The sequence below is a fragment of the Bos taurus genome, chromosome 9, assembly GCF_002263795.3.
Source record: "Bos taurus isolate L1 Dominette 01449 registration number 42190680 breed Hereford chromosome 9, ARS-UCD2.0, whole genome shotgun sequence".
Classification (NCBI taxonomy): domain Eukaryota; kingdom Metazoa; phylum Chordata; class Mammalia; order Artiodactyla; family Bovidae; genus Bos; species Bos taurus.
Window position 1 is genome coordinate 88,362,873 of NC_037336.1, and position 20,865 is coordinate 88,383,737.

The window sequence follows — 20,865 nt, forward strand, 5'->3', positions numbered from 1 at the left end:
CTAACTTTCACTTTCACAATGTGGTATCAGGCAGCCCCACCCCACCCCTCAGTTAACAATGCATGCACTAGTTACTTTTGGTGAAAATTGATACATGCTAGATTGAATTAACTGAATGAACGGGTTGCTTTAATGTGTCTTAAAATGTACCTGTTTCAGCTGACACCAAAGCATGAGGCAGTTATCCTGCTGTGTTAGTTTGCTGGGGTGGCCAAAATAATACATCACAGAACGGCTGGTTTCAATATCAGACATGTATTTTCTCACAGTCCTGGAGGCTGGGAAGTCAAGACCAAGGTGGCGTCAGGTTTGGTTTCGGCCGTGGCTTCTCGATGCCGCCTTCTCGCTCTGGCCCCGTGGCCTTGCCCATCCCGGGTGTCTCTGTGTGTCCTAATGGCCTCTCATAAGGCACCAGTCAGGTTGCATTCGGGTCCACTCTCATTTTAACTTAGTCATCTTTGTGAAAGGTGTCTCTCCAAATAAAGCTACATTTCCACGTGTCAAAAGTTAGGGCTGCATCGTATGAATCTGGAGAGTATGCGGTTGAGCCCATGACACCCGCGTTCATGATTGACAGCCAGAAAGCCGGGTTTGGGACCCAGAAGCCTCGGGGAGAAGGAACTTCGAGGCTGTCTATGCCAGGCTCCTGCTCCCACATAGGAGGCTCTTCCGCTTAAACTCTGAAGGTTTGGGGAGTCTCTCCATAAAAGGAAACCCGTTATTCCACCGGAGTGAAAATATACCCCCACCAACTGCCGCCGGCTCCTAGCGCTGCCTTCTGGAACCACAAAGCACAAACTCAGCTCCCTTTTCCACACCGTGGCCCTCCAAGACACGTTTATCGTGTCTTTGATCTTTTCTCCTGCAGGCAGAACGTCCCCAGAGAAAACAAGCTGCCTCACATTCACAGAAAAGTGCCAGGGCTGATGTATACGTTCAGATATGGATGTCCTTGATGGACGCTTGCCAAGCATAACTGGGTTTTAATTTCAGTATTCCCACTTTTAAAGAGTAGTTTATTTCTCAGACTCTTCACAAACATGAGAACAACTTAGTTTGCTTTAAACCAAGGATTAAGTACTGAAAAAATCGATTGGTGTAGAAAAGTAAACTGATACAGAAGCATAGAAAGGAGGTCCCCTATCAAGGATGTTGCCAGAGGAACTACCGTCAGATAGAATGAAGACCATGTCAATGAAAGAAAACATGACAAATGACACGTGACAAATTGTTGCTCATCCCTTTTGGTACGCCACTCACCGTGACGGTAAGCAGACAGCCTTACATGATGGAGCAGTTAGGGATACAAATAGGAGAAATTCCACTTTCCAAGTCATTGTTGTTATTATTTAGTTGCTAAGTTATGTCCAACTCTTTGTGACCCGGTGGACTGTACCTGGCCAGGTTCCTCTGTCCATGGGGTTTCCCAGGCAAGAATACTGGAGTGGGTTGCCACTTCCTTCTCCAGGGGATTGTTCTGACTCAGGGATCAAACCAGCATCTTCTGCAATGGCAAGCAGATTCTTTACCACTGAGCCACCTAGGAAGCCCTAAGTAATTGTTGTAAATAAAGTGGAAGATTTCCCCCACCCCCACCCCCACATCCCAGGCATTGTTAGTTGTAAAAAAGTGGGTGTCAGGACTTCCCTGGCAGACCAGTCCAGTGGCTAAGACTCCATGCTCCCAATGCAGGGGGCCTGGGTTCAATCCCTGGTCAGGGAACTAGATCCCACATGCCTCGATTAAGAGTTCCCATGAAAGAAAAAGTGAAAGTCGCTCAGTCGTGTCCAACTGTTTGTGACCCTGTGGACTATACATTGCATGAAATTCTCCAGGCGAGAATACTGAAGTGGTTAGCCATTCCCTTCTCCAGGGGATCTTCCCAACCCAGTGATCGAACCCAGGTCTCCTGCATTGCAGGTGATTCTTTACCAACTGAGCCACCAGGGAAGCCCCCCAAAATGTGGAATGCTTCATGAATTTGCATGTCATATGTGCTGCCTAAGTGAGCACAAGAGTTCCCATACCGCAACTTAAAAAAAAAAAAAAAAGATTCGAGTACCTCAAGGAAGATGGAATATCCTGCATGCCACAACTGAGATCTGGTACAGCCAAATAAATAAATAAATAAAACATAGCTTTAAAAAAAAATAAAGTGGAAGTGGATGATGTAAAACAGTCATCTCCATCAAAAAGCTTCGTGGCCTCCCTTTGTAAGCTCAGTGTACAGAAATCCGACGATTTCCTCAAGCTCATCAAGCCTTGGCCCTGAGTGTCCCCCACTTGTGTTAATTTCTGCTCTGTGTCCTGATGCACGAGGATTCTTTCATTGTCACGTTGATAAATGTCTTATTACCATTGGCACCTGATGCTGTTCTGATCTTAATCCCCTGGGTAGCTCATTGGCTCACAGAGTCCTTTTCGTCCTCCGTCTTGTGAAGATTTTAGAGTGATGAATCTTCATGTGAATCCACTGAGTCAACACGCTGGGTTCATGTGACCTCTTGGGTCTAGAAACTTCATTCCTAGGAAGCTATGAAACTTCACTCCTAGGAAGCTATATCTTGCTTTTCCCTCTTTTTCTTTGATCTCTTTTGGGGATTACTATTCTTCCGATTTTAGAACTTCTAGAATGGTTCTAAGGAAAGCTTTTTTCCCCATGTAGTTTGCATCTCTTTATTCTTGGAATATGTCCTCAAGGTTAGATTTCATCTTTTTTTTTTTTTTTTTAATACTTTTATTTGTTTAGCTGCGTGGGTCTTAGCTGTGGCATGCGGGATCTTTTTTTTCTTTTCCCCCTCAGAATTATTGATTATTTAATAGTTTCAGGAAGAGTATAATTTACAAAAGTACATTTGAATGATGTTGTTAGAGGAATTATTTGCTTAGCACAAAAGGATTTCTTTAAATTAAACTTGATACTGTTCTTTCCACTGCAAGTATTTTCCCCCCAAACTCCCTAACCATCCCTCCTTTACCCTCTCCCACTTTGCCTGCCCATCCCCGCCACCATAAGTTCCTTCTCTGTGAGTCTCCTTTTGTTTTTTAAGTAAGTTCATTTGTATCATTTTGGATTCCACATATAAGGGATGTCATATGACATTTCTCCTTGTCTGCCTGACTGCCTCTACTCAGTGTGGCATGCAGGATCTTTATTTGTGGCTTGTGAGATCTAGTTCCCTGATGCGGGATGGAACTTGGGCTCCCTGCATTGGGAGCGAAGAGTCTTAGCCACTGGACCATCAGAGAAGTCCCTAGATTTTATCTTGTTACTGTATTTTTAATTTCTAAGAACTGATTTGTGTTCTAAACATTCCATTCTTTTTTTTTTTTTTTTTTTTGGCCGAGCTGTTCAGCTTGTGAGATCTTAAGTTTCTCAACCAGGGTGACAAAACCTAGGCTGTCTGCAGTGAAAATGTGGAGTCCTCACTGCTGGATTGCCAGGGAATTCCCATGACCTTGGAATTTATGCAATAAATTTTGGTGAGCAGGACTTTGTTTTATGGAAGAATCAGAAGTAAATTCTGTCATCCGGATTTTATTCTTCATCTAGGCAGTGGATTCTGCCTTGACTTAAAAGATATACTTTTATTAACTGTCACACTCTAGATTTGTAGAAAAGTTGTCTTTACAAGTAAATTGTAATTCATGTGAATACGGGTTAAATAAATTTATTACTACTGCAAGTGTAAATTTTTGCTTTGCAAGTATTTTTGAAGCCAGTCTAAGTCTAGTTGGTCTTTTTTTTTTATTATTATTTTTAATTTATTTTTGGCAGCACTGGGTCTTTGTTGCCTCACATGCACTCTCTCTAGTTTGGTGTGTAGGCTTCTCACTGCGGTGAGTTCTCTTGTTGCAGGGCATGGACTCTAGAATATGGGCTCAGCAGTTGAGACCTACAGGCTTCGTTGCCTTGCCACATGTGGGTTCTTCCTGAACCAGAGACTGAACCCATGTCTCCTGCATTGGCAGGTAGATTCTTAACCACTGGATCACCAGGAAGTCCCTAGTCGACCTTTTCAGTTTTATATATATATACAACTTATATAGTTTCAGACTACCAGGGAAGCCTGGTAGTTATATAACTATAACTATACATATATATATACATATATGAGCTTCCCTGGGAGTAAAGAATACTCCTGCAATGCGAGAGACCTGGGTTTGATCCCTGGGTTGGGAAGATCCCCTGGAGAAGGGAAATGCTACCTACTCCAGTATTCTGGCTTGGAGAATTCCAGGGACAGAGGAGCCTGGCAGGCTACATGGGGTCTCAAAGACTTGGTCATGACTGAGCAATTTTCACTTTCATGTTTCATATATATATATATATATATATATATATATATATATATATTTCCTTTTAAACACTTTATTATTGTGTGTGATTACAGTGAAAGTTGGTGGGAAAATAATAGATTTCAATATGTTTGTTTGTTTAAATGTTTAAAATCACTCAGTCGTGTCTGACTCTTTAAGACCCCGTGGACTGTAGCCCACCAGGCTCCTCCATCCATGGGATTCTCCAGGCAAGAATACTGGAGTGGGTTGCCATTTCCTTCTCCAGGGGATCTTCCCAACCCAGGGATCGAACCCAGGTCTCCCACACTACAGGCAGATGCTTTAACTTCTGAGCCACCAGGGAAGCCCCCAGATTTCAATATATTAACTCAAATTAAGAAATTGTGAAAGAGACAGCTGCACCAATTAAATCTATCAGTGGGAATTTAATTCCTTGCCACTTAGAGGCCACCAGGAACTCGTGTGTGGTCAAACCAAGTTAGGTTTCCTTAGCCTGTTATAGTAAGGAGGATTCTAGGATGGGTGGCTCAGTAACAGGGAGGTGGGAGGGCTTTATTATAGGATTTGTGCTTATGCGGGTGATTCTGAGAAAACAAAGGAGTCATCACTAGACTGGATGCTGAAGAAGTGAAGACAGTTCTATGAGTGGACAGCATGGTGGTTTCTGTTCAGGAGGCAAGGAGATGGAAGCTGGGTGGAACTGTCCTGAAAGAAGCAGGAATTGTCCTTAGGAGACAATTCAGTCCATGGAGATGTTCAGTTATTTTTACAGTTTTAGAAGTTGTGGTCTGGCCATATGAGGCTGTTGAGCACTTGAAATGTGGCTGATCCTATTTGAGATGTGTTCTTCATGTGAAATACTCAGTCCAAAAAGGAATGTAAAATATTTTCCTAATATTTTTTCATTTGTAGCACATATTGGCATAATCGGACTAGATAAAATATAGATACAGGGTTAGATAAAATGTATTAGAAAGAACCTCACTGTTTAGTATTATTCATTTTAATGTGACTACTAGAAAATTTAAAGTTGGGAGTTCCCTGGTGGTCCAGTGGTTCGGACTTGGCACTTTCACTGCCGAGGGTGAGGGTTGACCCCTAGTTGGGCAGCTAAGATCCTGCAAGCCACATGGTGCAGTCAACAAGAAAGAAAGACACCCCCCCTAAAAAAAAAAAAAAGGAAGTGAGGGAAAGAGAAAGGAAGGAAGGGGAGAAGGAAAAGTGACAGAAGAAGAAAATTTAAAGTCTTGTGTGTGGCTTGCTGGTGGGCTCACATCAGTTTCAGATGAGCAGCTGCAGTCAGTCAGTGGGTAGGTCATTACCGTTAGTGCTCTCTTCTCAGTGCGAACCTTCAGCTAGCCTCTCCCTCCCACTCCTTTTGAGAAGGACTTTCCAGGCAAATCAAAGATGGTCTCATTCTCTTCTGAAAGATCCAGAGGAACCTCAGGTTAATTACTGTTAGTGCAAGATGATGCTTCTCTTGTCAGGATGCATTTCTGAGAAATTGATGATAAAAGGGCATCCTTGCTTTGTATAGATGTATTTTTTCAAAGGATTCTTTTAAAATGAGACTTAAGTATATTTAAAGCAGTATTTCTCAACCTTTTCACCACTGCCTTGCCCAGCTAAGTCTTTTTTCCGTAACTCATCCCCCCCCAACATTTTTATAGCAGAGATACACTGTACACCAGTTTAAATAATATGGATGCCTCTGTTTGTCTCTATATATTGTGCTGTGCTCAGTCTCAGCCATGCGACCCCATGGACTGGAGCCCACCAGACTTCTCTGTCCATGGAATTTTTCAGACAAGAATACTGGAGTGGGTTGCCATTTCATCCTCCAGGCGATCTTCCCGACCCAGGGATTGAACCCTCATCTTCTGGGTCTCCTGCATTGTGGGCAGATTCTTTACCTACTGAGGCATCAGGGAAGCCGTGTGTGTGTGTGTGTGTGTGTGTGTGTGTGTGTGTCTGTATGTGTATGTGTGTGTGTGTGTATGTGTATGTTTAAAATCTGTGCTGCATATGTAAAAGAATAAGTCAACCATGAACCAATTTTTACCCCATTGGGAAGCGGATAGTTTAGGCGTAATAGGTAACATTTATTATGTCTCTCAAATACACTTGGTAGAGCTTAAGATAACATTAGCATTAGTGGTGTCTTTATTCTCCCATCACTTGAAGCCCAGAGAGTTAGAAGAATTCCTTACTCCTGGCCACATTGCTATCAGAAGAACCAGAACTACAACTCCTTTTTAAGACTTTGCAGTCTTCTCTAGACCAACCAAATACCAATGTTCAGAGTCTTAAGAAGAATAAAGGATTTGAACACAAGGCACTCAGCAGAGAATCTGATTCCTGTGCCAACACCTGACCAGATTTGGTAGGGAAACACCTTTATGCTTATATCCTAATTTTCAGAAGATTACACTTTGACGTGAATCTGCTTTCAGCTTGCTAGTTTATATAGTCCAGGATTGGGAGTTGAAGATCATGATTGAGACTGCCTTGCATTTTATTTGTTTTATTTTGGGGCAGCGTTGAGTCTTTGTTGCTGCGAGAGGACTTTCTCTCGTTGTGGCCGGCGAGGACTGCTCTCTAGTCGCAGTGGCTTGTCTTGTTGTGAAGCACAGGCTCTAGGCGCACAGGCTTCAGTAGCTGCTACTCTACGGGGCTCAGTAGTTGAGACGCATGGGCTTAGTTGCTCTGTGGCATGTGGAATCTTCCTGGACCAGGGACTGAACCCATGTCCCCGGCATCAGCAGGCGAATTCTTCGGACCATCAGGGAAGCCCCAAGTCTGCCTTGCTTTTTTAATGGAATCGGAGGTATCGCTGGAAGGTGCAAGGTCTGGCAGTGCGGGTCCCCTCTGTGCAACAACCACAAGCTGGGCATCAGATGTGCTTGCCGTCTAACCGTGAGAGTAACAGAGCTTGTTGTAGAAGATTTGTAAAGTGGAGGAAAATATCAGGAGAGAAATTGCCCATAATTCCACTATGGTTGGTTTTTGATAGTTTTCTTTTTGGGCTCTTTTTTTGCTCAGCCTCACTTATGTGAGCATACTTTAGAAAGCAAAATCAAGATTGTATTGAATATATAGTTTATATACTTAACAAAGAGGTGTGTGGTTTTCTATATCAATGTAAGCATTTCTCCATGTCCTTAACTGCTTCAAACACATTGTTTTGCAAGATAGTCCAGTGAAGAGTTAAATAAACTATTTTCCTAGTATTGGGACACTTAAATTCTTTAAATATATTATACATCCCAAGCAGTTAAAATTTTCATATATAAATTTATACTTTGATTTGGTATAGCTGCTGCTGAGTCATTTCAGTCGTGTCTGACTCTACTTTTGGTATAGCTAATAAAAGTAGAATTGCCAAGTCGAATATTACAACATGTGAACTCAAAAAGAGGAGAAATAAACTTATTCTATATCACTTTTATTATTTGGATTGAGTTTTTTTTAATATTTAATTTTCCCCTTTCCTTTTTTTTTGATAAATTGTCTGGCTAAGTGACTTTTAAATCCCCCTTAGCTTTTCTGTTGTATTACAATAGTCCCTTTGAGGAACTAGTCTTCAGATTATTTGTCTTGAGGATTTTGAATCAAAATAACCATGTCTACACAAACATGTCCAATTCAACTGGACCATAAAATTCAATTAACTGGTATTTGCCTGTGTTCGTAGCAAAGGAGCAGAGAAGACTTGAAAATACACTGAGCCCAGGAGAACCTGCCCGATGTCATTTAATTCAGTGTATAGTTTCATCTTCTTCATGGTTATTAGTTGGCAGCAACTTCTAATTCAACCCGAGATGATCTTCGAAGCATTTTAAAGGAGCAGCAGTGCATAGAGGCTCCTTTAGATTTCATCTGCCCTTTGCAGCCAGAGGAAAAGCAACCTCATTGGGTTTGGATTTATTTTCCTCTGAATGTAAAGCTGGGGTGAAAAGAAAAATGAAAGGAGGGGTGATGGGGGTTGGGAGTGGATTTGGGGTGAGTCCAAGTCTCCAGTTCCCGATGCTCCATCCCTGGGTCAGGAAGATTCCCCTGGAGGAGGAAATGGCAACCCATTCCTGTGTTCTTGCCTGGAGAATCCCATGGACAGAGGAGCCTGGTGAGCTACTGTCCATGGGGTCGCAGAGTTGGACATGACTGAATGGACTTAGCATGCACGCACAAGTCCCTAGTTCCCGACGATGCTCACGTGTAGGTTAAATGCCTCCTTGGAGGAAGTTAATGAACCTCGCCTCTGTGCTGACCCTGGTGTCTTGGTCTCTGTCCTGATTGCAGCTTTTTGTCCACTTGTCCAGCCTCGCTGGACTTCGAGGCTTCCTGAGTTCTCATCCTGAGTCACTGCTTTGTGATGCGCACGCATCCCACTATTTCTGCTGTTTCCGTCTTTGAGTCCTCTCCACCTTGGGCTTCCAGGCCGGTTTCTCCTTGATGGCCTCTAATCTCTGTCCATTCTCAGAGCCGTTGTTCAGATTCGTCTTCCTCAGTGTTCCAGACCTTTGACTTCACCTGCTGCATTCCATTCGGATGATCTCAGAGATGTGAGTGCAGCCAACTTTTTGACTCCTTCCTCACCTTGGGCACCATGGTTTCCATCAATGTTATTTCTAGAGCATCTTTCTCATTGTCGTTACTGCCCAGTTACTTTTTCTAAATCACAGTTCAAACTGTGTGACTCTAGCTCTGCTCCAAAGCCTCTGATGGTTCCCTGCAGCCTCCAGAACTCATATGAAGTTCTTTTTTCTTAAAAAAAGAAAAAAAAGGTTTCATGAGATATCATCCACACATCATGCAGGGGACCCATTTAAAGTATACATGTTTTTGGGTTTTAGTATATTCACAGAAATGTGAAACCATCAGCACAGTCAATTTTAGGACATTTTCGTTTCATGGCAAAGAACCCCCATACCTGTTAGCAGCCTCTCTCTCCAGCTCTCTGGGTCTGAGTAACTGCTAGTCCATTTTTCTGTCCTTATAGATTTGCCTGTTCCCGATATAATTAAATAATATGTCAACACATCAATGTACGAGGGTCCAGTTTCTTTGTTTGTTATCTTGTTGGTCTTTTTGATTATAGCCATTCTAGTGAGTGTGATGGAAAAGGCAATGGCACCCCACTCCAGTACTCTTGGCTGGAAAATCCCATGGACGGAGGAGCCTGATAGGCTGCAGTCCATGGGGTCGCAAAGAGTCAGACACGACTGAGCGACTTCCCTTTCACTTTTCACTTTCATGCATTGGAGAAGGAAATGGCAACCCACTCCAGTGTTCTTGCCTGGAGAATCCCAGGGACGGGGGAGCCTGAAGCGGCTTAGCAGCAGCAGCAGTAGCAGTCAGTGTGAATTGGTATCTCGTTGTGGTTTTGTTTGCATTTTCCTAATGGCTCATAACCTTGAGCATCTTTTCACGTGCCCGTTTGTGTTGTCCTCCTTAGAGCAGTGTCCATTCAGATCCTTCATCATTTTTAAAATATATTTATTATCTTCGTTGTGGTGCATGGACTTTCCAGTTGGGATGTGCAGGCTCTCTAGCTGTGGCCCAAGAGTGAGATCTTAGTTCCCTGACCAGGAATTGAACCCAGGCTGTGGCAATAAAAGAACCGAGTCTTAACCACAGGAGCACCAGGGAATCCAGATCATTTTTTTTTTTTTTAATTGGGTTATTTGTTACAATGTTCTTAAGATGTCATTCAGGTCCCTTCATACTCTGGCCTCCAATGTAATATGTCTTGTCTCATCTCTAGTTATCACTTCTATCCCTTCCTGCTCCCAGTCTCCCTAAGCTGACTCTGAGCCTGTGCCTGGCTGAAGTCACGTCAGTCGTGTCTGACTCTGTGCAACCCCAAGGACTGTAGCCCACCAGGCTCCTCTGTCCATGGGATTCTCCAGGCAAGAATACTGGAGTGGGTTGCCATTTCCTTCTCCAGGGGATCTTAGAACCCTCATCTCTTAAGTCTCGTGCGTTGGCAGGGCGAGTTCTTTACCACTAGTGCCACCTGGGAAGCCCCAAAGCTATAAAAAGCTCACTAATGCCCCCTTTTCCCTGCCTCTCCCCATGCCGCCCTTCTGCAGGACTGCCTTTGTATGCTCATCCTCAGGTCAGGCTGCCCCGTCAAATCTCGCATCATTTCAGAGGCTAGCTCAGATGTTTCCTGAGGTGGGCTATATTGAAGTGACCCCACTTCTTCCCTTGGGTGTGTTTACTACCCAAGACTGAGGTCCCCAAGGGTAAGGACAGTATCCAACTGTATCCCCAGGGGCTTAGCACAGTTAACGTGGAGCTGCTGCTGCTAAGTCACTTCAGTCGTTTCCGACTGTGTGACCCCATAGACAGCAGCCCACCAGGCTCCCCCGTCCCTGGGATTCTCCAGGCAAGAACACTGGAGTGGGTTGCCATTTCCTTCTCCAATGCGTGAAAGTGAAAAGTGAAAGGGAAGTCGCTCAGTTGTGTCCGACTCTTAGCGACCCCATGGACTGCAGCCTACCAGGCTCCTCCACCCATGGGATTCTCCAGGCAAGAGTACTGGAGTGGGGTGCCATTGCCTTCTCCACCCCAATGCTAGAACTTGGTAAATATTTGTTGAATGAACCAGGAAGTTTGGGAAAAACACTTTTTTCCTCCCTAATCATCCATTCATTTAGGATACTGGTAAATGTTTTCCCATCATTTTTGCTTTTTGCTTTGGGTGATGATGTATTCCTCTAAAAATTCTGATGTAACAAAAAGAAGCAAATAAGGAACGGAAGTGATAACCAAAGAAGGTTGCCTGCATTGTACACTTACCTGGGGTCTGATCTTTACTCCATCCAGCTTTTATCCTTATTGATGACTTTTCTCTGTAAATCCAAGACACACAGAGGCTTATCGGGCAGCTGTGCCACACGCCCTGTCCTTGATTACTCTTTGAGGTGGAGATCCAACAAGGACTGTCTGCTAGGAGAGGTGACAGCTTGCCACATGATCTCTTGATTGGCCTCCAGGTTTAAACTGCCTCGTTAAGAATATCAAGTCCGCAGTGTTGGTGTCTTCACCAATGTCATAAAAAGAGAAGAAAAAAAAAAAGGTTCAAACACCAAAGCTGAATAGCAGTACATTTACCTTTTTAAATGTTTTAAATAGACCTTACATTTGTGATATTTCTCCATCCCGATGATGTTTCTTCCATCCAGATGATGCCTTCCTGTTGTTAGAATTTGGACTTTTATTTTTATTTATTTCAAAAAATTATTTTTGGCCATACTGCACAGGTACAGGAGGATCTTAGTTCCCTGACCAGGGATGGAACCCATGCCTCCTGCAGTGGAAGCGCCAGGGAAGTCCCAGAACTGGATTTTTAGATAGGAGAGGAGCTGGTGGCACAGCCAAGCAAGGTCAGAATCGACAGATGCACCTAGAAGTTGGACTGTCCTTGAGGTGGCCCCAGGTGATAGTCATCTGCTGCCCCCAGCAGCTGGTGCTGAGAAATGACGAAGCTGAGACCTCAGCTCCCCGGGGAGCCCAGGCTGCTGCACACGTTTTGGAAGCTTGGATGTAGACCACTTATTTCATGAGGCCAGCAGAGCAGCCCGCAGAGCTGGCTTTCTCCCTTATTTTGCACAACTAAGGGACTCTCCAGGGTTGGGGGTGGGAGGGAGCGGGGATAGATAGATAGGGGCGGGGAGCAGAAGAATGCAGAGCTGCTCCGACCCCTTGGCTACGAGGACTCTGGAGGGACAATAGGCACCAGCAACATTTCACACGCACCAGAGGGACTGTGATTGAAGCAATTTGTGAACCAAAGGGAAGGCTCCTCTAGGGAAGATAAAGGGTTAGGAGGCTGCTCAGTGGCTCTCTCTGGGAATCAGCTCCCAGGACAAGGCGCATCACTGCTGTTCCCAAGCGGACGTTTGTCTAGGCTGGGTGTTCGCGGAAATATAAGGGGGAAGTCGGATCTAGAGAGAGGCAGAAGACGGTTTTTTCCACGAGGTCTGATCGCCGGCAGCGGTGCCGCCTTAACCTTGCTCAGTGCAGGCCTGATATGGTGCGTGGCGCCCCCTCGCGGCCAGAGGGAGCAACGACGTGTCATGCCTGCCTGCCTGCCTGTGCTTTTTGGATTTTTCTTGATAATTCTGTTCCCCTCCTCCCTCCTCTTTTTCTGTGCCCACTCTGGTCCACCCTAGTCCCCCACCTTTCTCCCTGGCCCTGGAGCAGGGATGAGCAAGATCTTCACTGTACGAAGAAAAAGTAAAACCTACCTTTGGTTTACTTAGAGGGAGAGCCTGTACTAATGGGGTCAGACAGGCAAGGCATGAAGTGATAAAGAGGAAAAGGATGAAAAAAAAGGGAAACAAACCCCAGGGGACCTAAAACGGACCTGTGCTAACAGAAAATTAACATGGGAAATAATGTCAAAATCGTAGGAACCCTCCAACTTATCACTTATCCTGTGTCTTTATACAGAATAAATCTGAAATTGCATTGAAAAAAAGATTTTACAAATGTAGGGCTGCTTGACAATTTCTGAGTTTTAAACATCGGCTCTGACTGATTTTCATGCTGTGTGTCTGTTAGCTGACTTCTGCCATTTAAAAAAAAAAGTAATGTTCAAATATTTAGGTTTTTTTCTTTTTTTTTTAAGTTGCCTTGATTAAGTGTTGAAGACACATGTTCGCCTTGTAACAGCCCTTCTCAAAGAGTTCAGGAAACAAGACAACTGAGGGTTGCCAAGCCCAGATCAGTGCAGTGTGTGTGTGAAGCAGATGGTGAAAATATAAAATACTATAGGTACTAAAAAAGGGAACAGCATTTTTGCACCTCATCAGCCTCTAAACAAACATAAGGATACAGAACACAGTGTGTGTGTTTTTTTTAATGGCGGTAGAATTTAATGTCTTTTTAAAAGTAATATTAAAAAGCTGAGCCACAAAAGTAAATCGGTGCCAGGAATGAAGTAACGGTTTAGATAAAATGCTGCTGACTCTGGTGTTATTCATCCCAGCAACTCTGAAACCCTCCCCGGGTCTCCGCAGAGCCTTACTGACCACGAGCAGAGGCCAGCTACGGGGAGGGTTCCTCTCCTTTAAAGCGAAACACATGACTCGTGAGCGCCGTGCCAAGTCCCCGGAGCGCAGGGAGGGCGGGCCGGCTCCCAGCCCCCGGGCCCGCCGGCCCGGATGGGTGGGTGGATGGAGGGGTGGGTGGGTCCTCGTATAATTAGCCGGGGGAAGGCAGCCTGAGTCCGCTTCTGGCTGCAGCTCCGACGGCGCCTCTGGTTTTCCCTGATCTTCCGAGGGTGGCCTGGCGCTCAGCTCTTTGCTGATCCCAGCGTAGGCTGCGGTGGGGGGCCGCTGGCAAGACGGCTCCGGCCACCCGCCCTAGGAGGTCGAGGCTCGCAGCTCTCTGCTCAAAGGTGCGCTGTGGGATGATGCTGGGCGTCCTCACGATCACAGGTAAGGCGGAGGCTGGGTCTGCTGTATATTCTGCCCCCGTGGCAGGTGGAGGAACCTGCCCTTGGCCTGGGGTGGGGATGAGGGGTGGTGCAGGGCAACTGGCTCGACGCACCCTGATGGACCCCTGCTTCTCTCGCTGTGCTGACTTTTTGATCCGAAGAGCATTCTCTCTCTGGTTCAGCAGGGCCACGCAAACTCAGGGCTTGCTTCTTGCCCGTGCAGGAATCTTCCTAATGCCCAGGGGAGACCTGTAATGTTTTGTGTGTGTGTGTATGGGATTGCACCTCTCGCCTTGGTGGAGGGAAAGGACAGCCCCACCCGCACTGAAGATGCATGTTGGAGTGGGGTGAATTTGAACATAGATTGTGACAGCCTAACTGCCCGCTATAGTCATGAAAAAAAAAAAAATTCTTGTTGAGAAATTGGCAATATTTGGCATTTTGACCTGCTTATTAGAACTTTCAATGAAGGATCATTTAGGGGACTACAATGTTAGCTGTGGTTTATGTGGTGGTTTCAATAAAGCCATAGTTACTATAAAATTAGTGACTAACATAAGCTTGCTTTCTAGAAATCTGGCTGTGAATGTGAATGATAATATATCATAGCCATCTCTAGCAAATAAGTTACAGATATCAAACTTTTGGAATGTACTCAGGACTCTTCTAACTTGTCATTTGATCTTTTCATGCAATTTATACTGTAGCTTCAGTCCTTAGGAATTTACTTGTTTCCTCCCCCTTTCTGCCTTTTCTCCCCTCATCAAAAATTAAACTCCATCTGCTAATTTAGGTTTATAATATCAGCTCCTCTCTAAACATTTGAGATCATTGCTCTCCAAATAAATGTTTTCTTAAAAGCGCAGTGTAGCATTTCTAAGACTTAAAATTTTTCTCAATGTAATTGCCTCTGCAAAGCCTTCTTCCTCCTCTGGAATTTGAAATGAATGTGAAAGTTTAGTGAAACAAAAAATACCTTTCACTTCCTATAGATTAACTTGTTTACTTTGAGATTTCCTTAACATTCCTTCCCCAAGTTAACTCAGCTAGCCTTTTTACACTTTAACTTGCGTGAAAATTTACCTGATGCCTAAAAAACCTTTTTTAAATTATTAGACTATACAACATTTGAAAATAAAAAAATACAAAATTCATTTTTTTCCAGATCATTAAGTTTTCTGTGAATGAGATATAAAAATGCTCAACCCTGGGTAGGCTGCCTGGGAGTGTGGTTTGTGGGGTGTCACCGCTGGAGGTGGGGTTTCTATGATGATGACTTTTTCTGAGTGCCTTTTGTGTTTAGTACCATCTTTATCATTCACTATTTGATGAGTTTATCACATGCTAAGTTTCTTATGGGGAAGAAATGTCCTTTTTAGCAAAAATTGAGTTCACCAACTTGGTATGCTTGTGAAGTGAAAGTCATTCAGTCTTGTCCGACTCTTTGTGACCCATGGACTGTAGCTCACCAGGCTTCTCTGTCCATGGAATTCTCCAGGCAGGAATACTGGAGTGGGTGATACTTGAGGCGACTTTAAAAAATTGGTTCAGATAATCCTAATGGAATGCTCCTAATGGAATGCTAAATGTTGGAAGGACTGTCTCATTTTTAGAGTAACTTTAGGTAGCTGGGTTGATTGCTTCCTGAGTTACTTTTATTACAATGTTGATATGAAGGATGTGACAAATTATGGTACTTTTTCCTGGTTAAAACAAAGTATGCAGAAAATATTAAACTCCAAAGCTTTAATCAAAACAAATAACCATTTTATAGTAGAAGTGAAAATTAAAAAGGAATTTTAGCTGTCTTCTTAAAAATAACTTTATTTACTTATTTATTTATTTTTGGCAGTGCCGGGTCTTCCTTGCTGTGATGGCTTGGATTTTCTCTAGTTGGGGCGAGTAGGGGCTACTCTTGGGTTGCGGTGTGCGGGCTTTTCAGTTCAGTAGCATCTCTTTTTGTGTGGGTCCCGGGCTCTAGAGCACAGGCTCAATAGTTGTGGCACACAGGCTTAGTTGCTCCTTGGCTTGTGGGATCTTCCCGGATCAGGGACGGAACCCATGTCACCTGCCTTGGCAGGCAGATTCTTTATCACCAAGCCACCAGGGAAGTCCCGCCCCCTTATTTTTTTTCCCTCTGCAAGTTATTTTACCGAGGAAGATTTGCAATCAATATTCTTTAAATAGCTGGTCAGAATCTTGAAAAGCAATGTAGACTTTTAAAATTAGCATTCAGGATTGATTGACTAGCAAAAGGTTTCTTGTCACTTAGGCACTGCTCATTTAAATAATGTAGGAGAAAGTTACTCTTGGCTTCTTTAGTGAGAAGGCCTTAACATAAGAATGTATTTCAGTTTCACAATTAATAGTAATTGGGCAGGGTTGATGACATTTTTAATAGGAATTGGACAGGTTTGATGACATTTTTGTAGAACTGCTTAGGAATGAGTTTTCATTTTGTAAAGGAGGGGAAAGCTGTCACCTAATACTGACCATTATCGTCCCCTCCCCAGACCTTGTGCACCTCCCTCCTGAAATGAATACAACAAACTTTGAAGCAGGAGATGATTGATTATTCACATCACATGCTCTTGCCTTTCCTGAAGTCTTTCCCTCACATTGTGTTAGCAGTGGCCTTGGTTTAAAAAAGTAGAAAATAGAGGCCTCCCTGGGGGTCAAGTGGTTACCACTCCGCGCTCCCAAGGCAAGGGGCATGGGTTCCAGCCCTGGTCAGGGAACTAAGATCCCACTTGCCATGTGGCATGACCAAGAAAATGAAGTAATTAGCCTCCAATTAAAATAAATAAGTTTATATTAAAAAATACTAGAAAATAAGTAATTGAATGTGACGATGATGAGAGAGGTATCATCTTTCCACCCATATATCAGTGATATGGTAGCAAAAAAAAAAGACTGTTTTGAATTAGGAAAATATCTTTCCTGTTTTCCCTAACTTACACACATTATTGAGACTAAATGAAGAATATGAGGAATTAAGGCAACAGTATTCTTGATCTCTAAAGTAGAGTGGGAAGACTCCTCCCGTATCACGCCAGTTCTCGATTATTGATAATACATATCTTTATGCAAATCATTTTATAGGATTAAAAAAATACCCCCCCCCCCCCCCCCCCCACACACACACACACATGGCTGCTTCTCTCTGCCAAGGGACTTGTGAGACATGAAATTAATTACCTCACAACTCTGGCTCAGTAACTGCCTTGTACTGAGTACCCACTCTAGTGGCTTATCATTGTTTCCCACAATAATCCTGCAAAAGGTGATTACCTATAATCCCCTTTTTATTATGAAACCTCATTTTCTCTTGGTGTTCCCAGCTACTAAGAAGCACAGCTGTGGAGTCATTTATAAAGGACCTCTTCCTCTCGTAAAGGATGATACTGGTTTTGTGATGCACACAATTTCACACGCCAGCTCAGATGTAAAAGGGACCAGGGAATGTCAGTATCCAAGTCTGTATGCTCCTATACTGGCCTTTGCTTCTCTGAGTTTTAAACCCAGTTACACATCTCCTGGAGGCTTTTTTGGTTGATGAGCATTAGAACAAGGGGAGTTGGTTTGGTGTGTAAGATATAAGGGATGGATTTAGAATGTGGAGAATTCCTGGAGAAATTCCAGGACAATGCTGCAAATCGTGGGGGAAAGCTAACCAGTTCCAGATGTCACAGCAAGCAGTCCTGAAGTGCTCGGGGACTGCACAGAGCTGGTTGTACTAAACAAAACAAAAAAAAATTGATGTTATAACTGTATTCAAGATGCACTTTTCCTCTGATAAACAGTTAAGTTTGGATAAAAACATTAACATTTTGTAATCTATAATATGACACATTCCTTAAAAGTTTTTTTTTCTTCTAAACCTCTGAAGTAAAAGAAAATAAGTCATATTTTCATCACTTAATCACTGAGTATTTGGAAGAGTAAGAAAAGAAAGTCGATCCTGCAGATTTTGGACTCAAAACTGGTTCTTGCATTTTCTGGAGACTGGGGTGGGAAGTGTCTGTGTGGGGATTAGGGCAGGGGACTGGATCTTTAAACCTTTGGGATCAGGGACCCTTTGAATCTTGAGAGGTGGGGGATTATATTTTTACAAGAAAAATGTATATAGACCTCTTGTGAGTGATTTTACAAATTGGGATTGACTGGGTATTTATCAGCAGATAAACAGAGTTTGGTAGAAGATGACACCAAAATAGGAAAAGCTTTGACAATTCTCTGCCAAAGTTGAATTTCTATCCAGGAAATACTTTCAAATTTGGGTTTCTTTTGACATTACTGAAGATACAACTATTCATATATTTTGAAGTTTATTTCACTTTACTAATGTTCAGTCGCCTTTTCTTTTAAGCCTTGGAAGGGTTTATTAAACTGTTCAAACTATTAAGCAACTCAGATTATTATTGTCACAGATTTGAGGTATTGTCCTATAAAGTAGTAACTGAGGCTAGCTTACACTTTTAAAAATTAAAATGCAGCGGCAGAAGGGTGCACGACCAGCTGCCACTTTTCTTCTCTGTTTCACTTTCCACACTGTTTTCTTTAAGGGGATCTTTCATGCATCTCAGAAAAACCTAGCAACAAACAAAAAGCTTACTCGAGTCTTTGTTTTGACAAGACAGCTTCAGAAAGTGTACCATCACTTCACCTGGGACCTCCCTTTATCCTTCCTGCATCTATAAAGCTATACATTCACCCTAAGGAAGCTTCTTCTAGGTCATATGCAGAGGTGTCTCAGACAGGAAAGAATCTGCCTGCAATGCAGAGTATGCAGGTTCGATCCCTGGGTTGGGAAGATCCCCAGAAGGAAATGACAACCCACTTGCGTATTCTTGCCTGGAGAATCCCATGGACAGAGGAGCCTAGTGAGCTACAGTCTATGGGGTCACAAAGAGTCAGACATGATTGAGCGACTAACACTTTCAAGTGAGTTAAAGCACTTTCTACATCATTTTTTAAATCATCTTTTTCTTTTCCAAGTAACGTTTCCAGCATATTGACACTGTCTCACGAAGACATATGACTAGAATCTTCTCCCAGGAAAGAAGAATAGCAATATTTTATTTTTATGCCAATGTTTACTTAAGAAGCAAGACTTGTATGATGTTGCTTCCCCAAGTGGCTTTAGTGGAAAAACATGTTGACACACACCATGTAACTGGTAAGACTGTGTTTAGCGTGCTGCTGGTCAGTGTGGATCAGGAAGGACTGTAATCTTTCCTCACCCTTTGAAGTGACTGGGCTGGGACCACTGACGAGCAGGACTGCATGAAGATGAAAGTATCTCCCAGTCCTGCCTCCCAGAGCCCTTCCCCATTGACACTCGGACCAACTCCTTTCCCCAACCTTTTGACCATCTTTGATGCCCGATGACAATGTGGAGTTTCTAGGCGAACCATAGCATCACCGAATATGTGAGCACCTTGTTTGGGTTTTATGGAGATTCAGGAGACTTTCAGTATTAATAGCAGCATTCTGCAAAATGGCTGGATAATTCAGTGTTCCACAGAAGGGACGGTTATGCATTGTATCAGAAAGGCTCAGCCTAAAACCAGTTATCCTGTGGAAGGACTTTTTGGGTGCCAAGAAAGTACATTTCCAAATCAGTGGTGCTTAGATAATCAAGCTTTTTTGATTTTCCTCTTCCTATCCCATTGGACAAATCTAAAGGCAGACCGTAATTCCATAGGGAGCTGATGTCAAATTAGAGCAGGGGAGGACTTCCCTGGTGGCCTAGGGGTTAAGGATCTGCCTGCCAATGCAGGGGAAACGGCTTCGATCCCTGATCCAGAAAGATCCCATGTGCTATGGAGCGACTAAGCCCCAGTGCCACAACTACTGAAGCCCGAGCACCTAGAGCTGGGGCTCTGCAACCAGAGAAAGCCAGTGCCCAGTAAGGAAGACCCAGTGCAACCAAAAAATAAATTCGAAAAAATTCGAGCAGAGCAGATTTTGGAGTCATTTAACAGTGAATATATTAATGGGGGGGGGTGGGGAAGGACTTGTGTTAATGAAATGCTCATTAGTGTGGTCGAGAGTAGATTCTGCCATGCTCTGTCCAAATAGGTGGACACTGGGTCTTTCCTGGAAGCTGCCACCGCTCCCGCCCCCATCACAATCTGCCTCCTGTCATTTGGCAGCTTCCCTGACTCCCAAGAGCAAAGCTGCTGGCTTGGTCCCTTCTCTCTGCCACCCCACATTTTTGGGCTATTCTTTTACGTGTGTAACAGCCACCTGGTTTGCTGACCAAGCTAAGATCTTGGAACTCACTCAGAACCTGCATGCAGACTAGAGGTGTTTCTCATAGAAACACCTTTGAGGAGCTATCTGCTAACCACGAACTGGAAGGTGGGCGTGATGTTTGACAGTCTCCCAACCTCCACCTTTAGCCTGAACCTGGGAAATGTGAGGTGATGCTGCTGGATACTGTGTAGATTTGGGGGCTGGGAAAGCAGGGAGGGTGAGGAAGGAAGGTCCACACAGGAAGAAAGGCTTGGTCACATATGATCCTTCACTTGGTCCAAAATGGGGTAGAAAGATCTAGATCTTTTCATGGTGCAAATAAAAAGAACAGGTAGGGAACTAATTCAGAATGCCCCTCGAAGTCCTTGTGTTGGGCGTCAAAGAGATAAAAACAGGTGCGATGTGGCATTCGACTTCACAGAACTTTAAAGAGCAGCTGAACTTGATGTATTGATGGTTTCCATAGCATCTTGTGGTCCTGAAGGTCTAGGAGTGTCTCAAGGCTTCCGGTTCTGGAGAGCTGAAGACTGCTCACACTACCCTCTTCTGTTCAAAAGCTCCTTCCTGGGTTTGGACAATGACTTTATACCCATGAGTACAATAAGGAAAAATGGAACCAACAGAAATTGTCTAAAAACAAGGAGACATAAAAATGCAACCATTTGAAGACTATTAAATAATTGGTCCAGAAGAAGATACAGATATTAATAGCGATTATCACTGGACATTCCCTCGTGGCTCAGATAATGAGCCACCATCCCCTGGTGGCAAAGAATCTGCCTGCAATGCAGGAGACCCGGATTCGATCCCTGGTCAGGAAGATCCCCTGGAGAAGGGAATGGCAACCCACTCCA

The 20,865-nt window shown here is 43.7% G+C and overlaps 1 protein-coding gene and 1 long non-coding RNA gene across 3 annotated transcripts in view; one reads left to right on the top strand and one right to left on the bottom strand.

The window, feature by feature from the left end:
- The window catches only part of AKAP12 (A-kinase anchoring protein 12), a 112,333-nt gene that overhangs the window by 71,777 nt on the left and 19,691 nt on the right, over positions 1 to 20,865 (top strand). The window contains exon 1 of one of the 2 annotated variants that reach the window (XM_010808687.4): positions 13,543 to 13,751. The exons of the other annotated variant lie outside the window; for it this stretch is intronic. Within the exon in view, the coding sequence (XP_010806989.2) occupies positions 13,724 to 13,751 (28 nt within the window). The 5' untranslated portion in view covers positions 13,543 to 13,723. Of the gene's footprint in view, positions 1 to 13,542; positions 13,752 to 20,865 lie in introns of those variants that run through there. 2 annotated transcript variants of the gene reach the window in all.
- LOC112448079 (uncharacterized) lies at positions 11,107 to 12,054 on the bottom strand. The gene is made up of 2 exons (XR_003036447.2): positions 11,450 to 12,054; positions 11,107 to 11,348 (listed from the first exon to the last, which is right to left on the bottom strand). It is a non-coding gene; the product is annotated as an uncharacterized lncRNA (long non-coding RNA).